Source organism: Dermatophagoides pteronyssinus, unplaced genomic scaffold, assembly GCF_027571235.1.
Source record: "Dermatophagoides pteronyssinus isolate colony J.1.1.1.1 unplaced genomic scaffold, Derpt_VIB-CSIC_2022.12 sq0045, whole genome shotgun sequence".
In the NCBI taxonomy this organism is placed as follows: domain Eukaryota; kingdom Metazoa; phylum Arthropoda; class Arachnida; order Sarcoptiformes; family Pyroglyphidae; genus Dermatophagoides; species Dermatophagoides pteronyssinus.
The window spans coordinates 163,112-165,077 of NW_027461568.1; the positions used below are offsets into that span (position 1 = coordinate 163,112).

At 28.0% G+C, this 1,966-nt stretch overlaps 1 protein-coding gene across 1 annotated transcript; it reads right to left on the reverse strand.

Moving 5' to 3' along the window:
* Positions 1-386: 386 nt before the first annotated feature.
* On the reverse strand, positions 387-1,966 carry Ubc4 (ubiquitin conjugating enzyme 4). Its single transcript, XM_075824026.1, has 6 exons — positions 1,819-1,966; positions 1,290-1,733; positions 1,150-1,218; positions 980-1,081; positions 754-903; positions 387-674 (listed from the first exon to the last, which is right to left on the reverse strand). The coding sequence occupies exons 2-6, from the start codon at positions 1,471-1,473 to the stop codon at positions 568-570; spliced, it is 612 nt and encodes a 203-aa protein (XP_075680141.1). The 5' UTR covers positions 1,474-1,733; positions 1,819-1,966; the 3' UTR covers positions 387-567.

The following is a 1,966-nucleotide window of genomic DNA, read 5'->3' on the forward strand; positions in this document are numbered from 1 at the left end:
ATTCATTTTTGTTTGTACACATTTCAGATTGAAAAAAAAATCGATAAGAAATTGATCAGAAGAAGATTTTTTTGTTTTCACAAAACAAATTCAAACAGCACAACACACAAACACAAGGACGATTTCTTCAATTAATTTTGTTTTTTTTTTCACATAAAATTTTGAAACACACACAACGTTGCAAAAATATAGAAACTTTAAACATCTGCCTCGCTGATGATAATCATGAGGATGATCTGATCTGATCAATCAATCAATCAATTGAGTATATAAGATGTGTGTGTGTGTTTGTTTGGAGTTCGATTAACCGGGTTATCGTTGAAAAATTAATGTCAGTAGTGTTTCGGTTGAGCGCCCGGTAAATAGTGTTGATGATTTTTGTGATATTTTGTTCCGGATGGTATTTTTTTTTATTTGAAAAGATTTTTTGTTTTTTTGTTTTTCATCAGGTGATGATAAAGGATTTTCTTTTAGTCAAGATGTGTAATTGGTATACGTGTGAGTGTGTTAATATCGATGTTTAAATTTGAAAAAAAGTGAGAAAAAATAGAGAAAGAAAGAGATCGATCACAGATTCTGTAGAGCTTGTTCGATATTCCAATTGAATTGTGATAATGCACATATTGCTCGTTCTTCATCAATATGGCTTAATTCACGTAAATGTTTTATTTTTGCTAAATGTGTTTTGGGGTTAAACAAATCAAATCAATCAATCAATCAATAAAGTTAATTCAAAATCAGATATTCAGTTACCTTCATATGATTCAAATTGTTTACGTTTTTCTAACGGTCTATCTGTTGCAAAATAATATGTCCAAAATTTGGCCGTTTGACGATAATAATCTGGATGATCTTTAAATTGTCTAGCAACAACTGCATCTTGTGGATCATCTGGTTCAGGAGCTGTGATAATAATAATAACCAAATGGTAATTGTTATTTTGGGTTTTTCATTCTTAAAAATACAATAAAACACATACATGTTAATAAGGCTTGAATGCTTAACAAAACCGTACGTAATGTCATTGCAGCCGCCCATTGATCTTTAAGTATATCTAAACAAATAGCACCAGTTACGGAAGCTAAAAACAGAAAGAAAAAAGTTTTATCAGTTTGGTTTTTTCCAGACTTTTTCTCTCTTGCTACTCACATATATTTGGATGCCAAATTTTTGTTGTAAAACGTACTTTCGGTGGATTGAATGGATACGTTTCGGGAACTTTATTAAACGAGAAAAAAAGGGTTATGAATCGAAAAATGATATGAGAATGATAATGATAAAAACATTACTTTTGATTTCAACTTTAAAACGACCACCTTCAAATAATGATTCAGATGGACCGATAACATAACCAGTTAGATTAAGCAAATTATTATCAACCGGTTCAATATGGAATAATTTATTTGGTTCATTTTCCGTTTGTGGTAATTCCATAAATTCACGTTTAATACGTTTGGCAGCAATAGTTGCCATTTTGTATTACCTTCTTCTGTTGTTTATTATTATTTTTTCTGATGCAACAATATTTCTTTATACAAGAAAATCTCAATCAATCACTTCGAACCGAAACCAAAAAAACAAACGAAAAAAACTTAAAAGTTTTTTGGGAATAATTCTTATAATTTTGCTGTTGTTGAATAATTAGGAACAAAAAACAAATTAAATTAACTGATGTTGTTGGATGATAATTCGATAATTCGATAAATAATAATAATTCGAATTCGTCTATTGATCTTTGTGTGGAAATTCGATTTCGATACCGAAAATCAAAAAAAAAAATTAATCAATTTTTGTTGAGAAAATTTAGGATTTTCTTACCTTATTATCCGATTGATGATTTATAATTTTTAATGTAAACATGTGTGTGAGTGAACAAATTATTTATTTATTAAAAAAGACAATTTAAAATTAAAAATAAAATTTTTAATTTACAAAAAAACAAAAAATAAAAAAATTAATGTAAAAA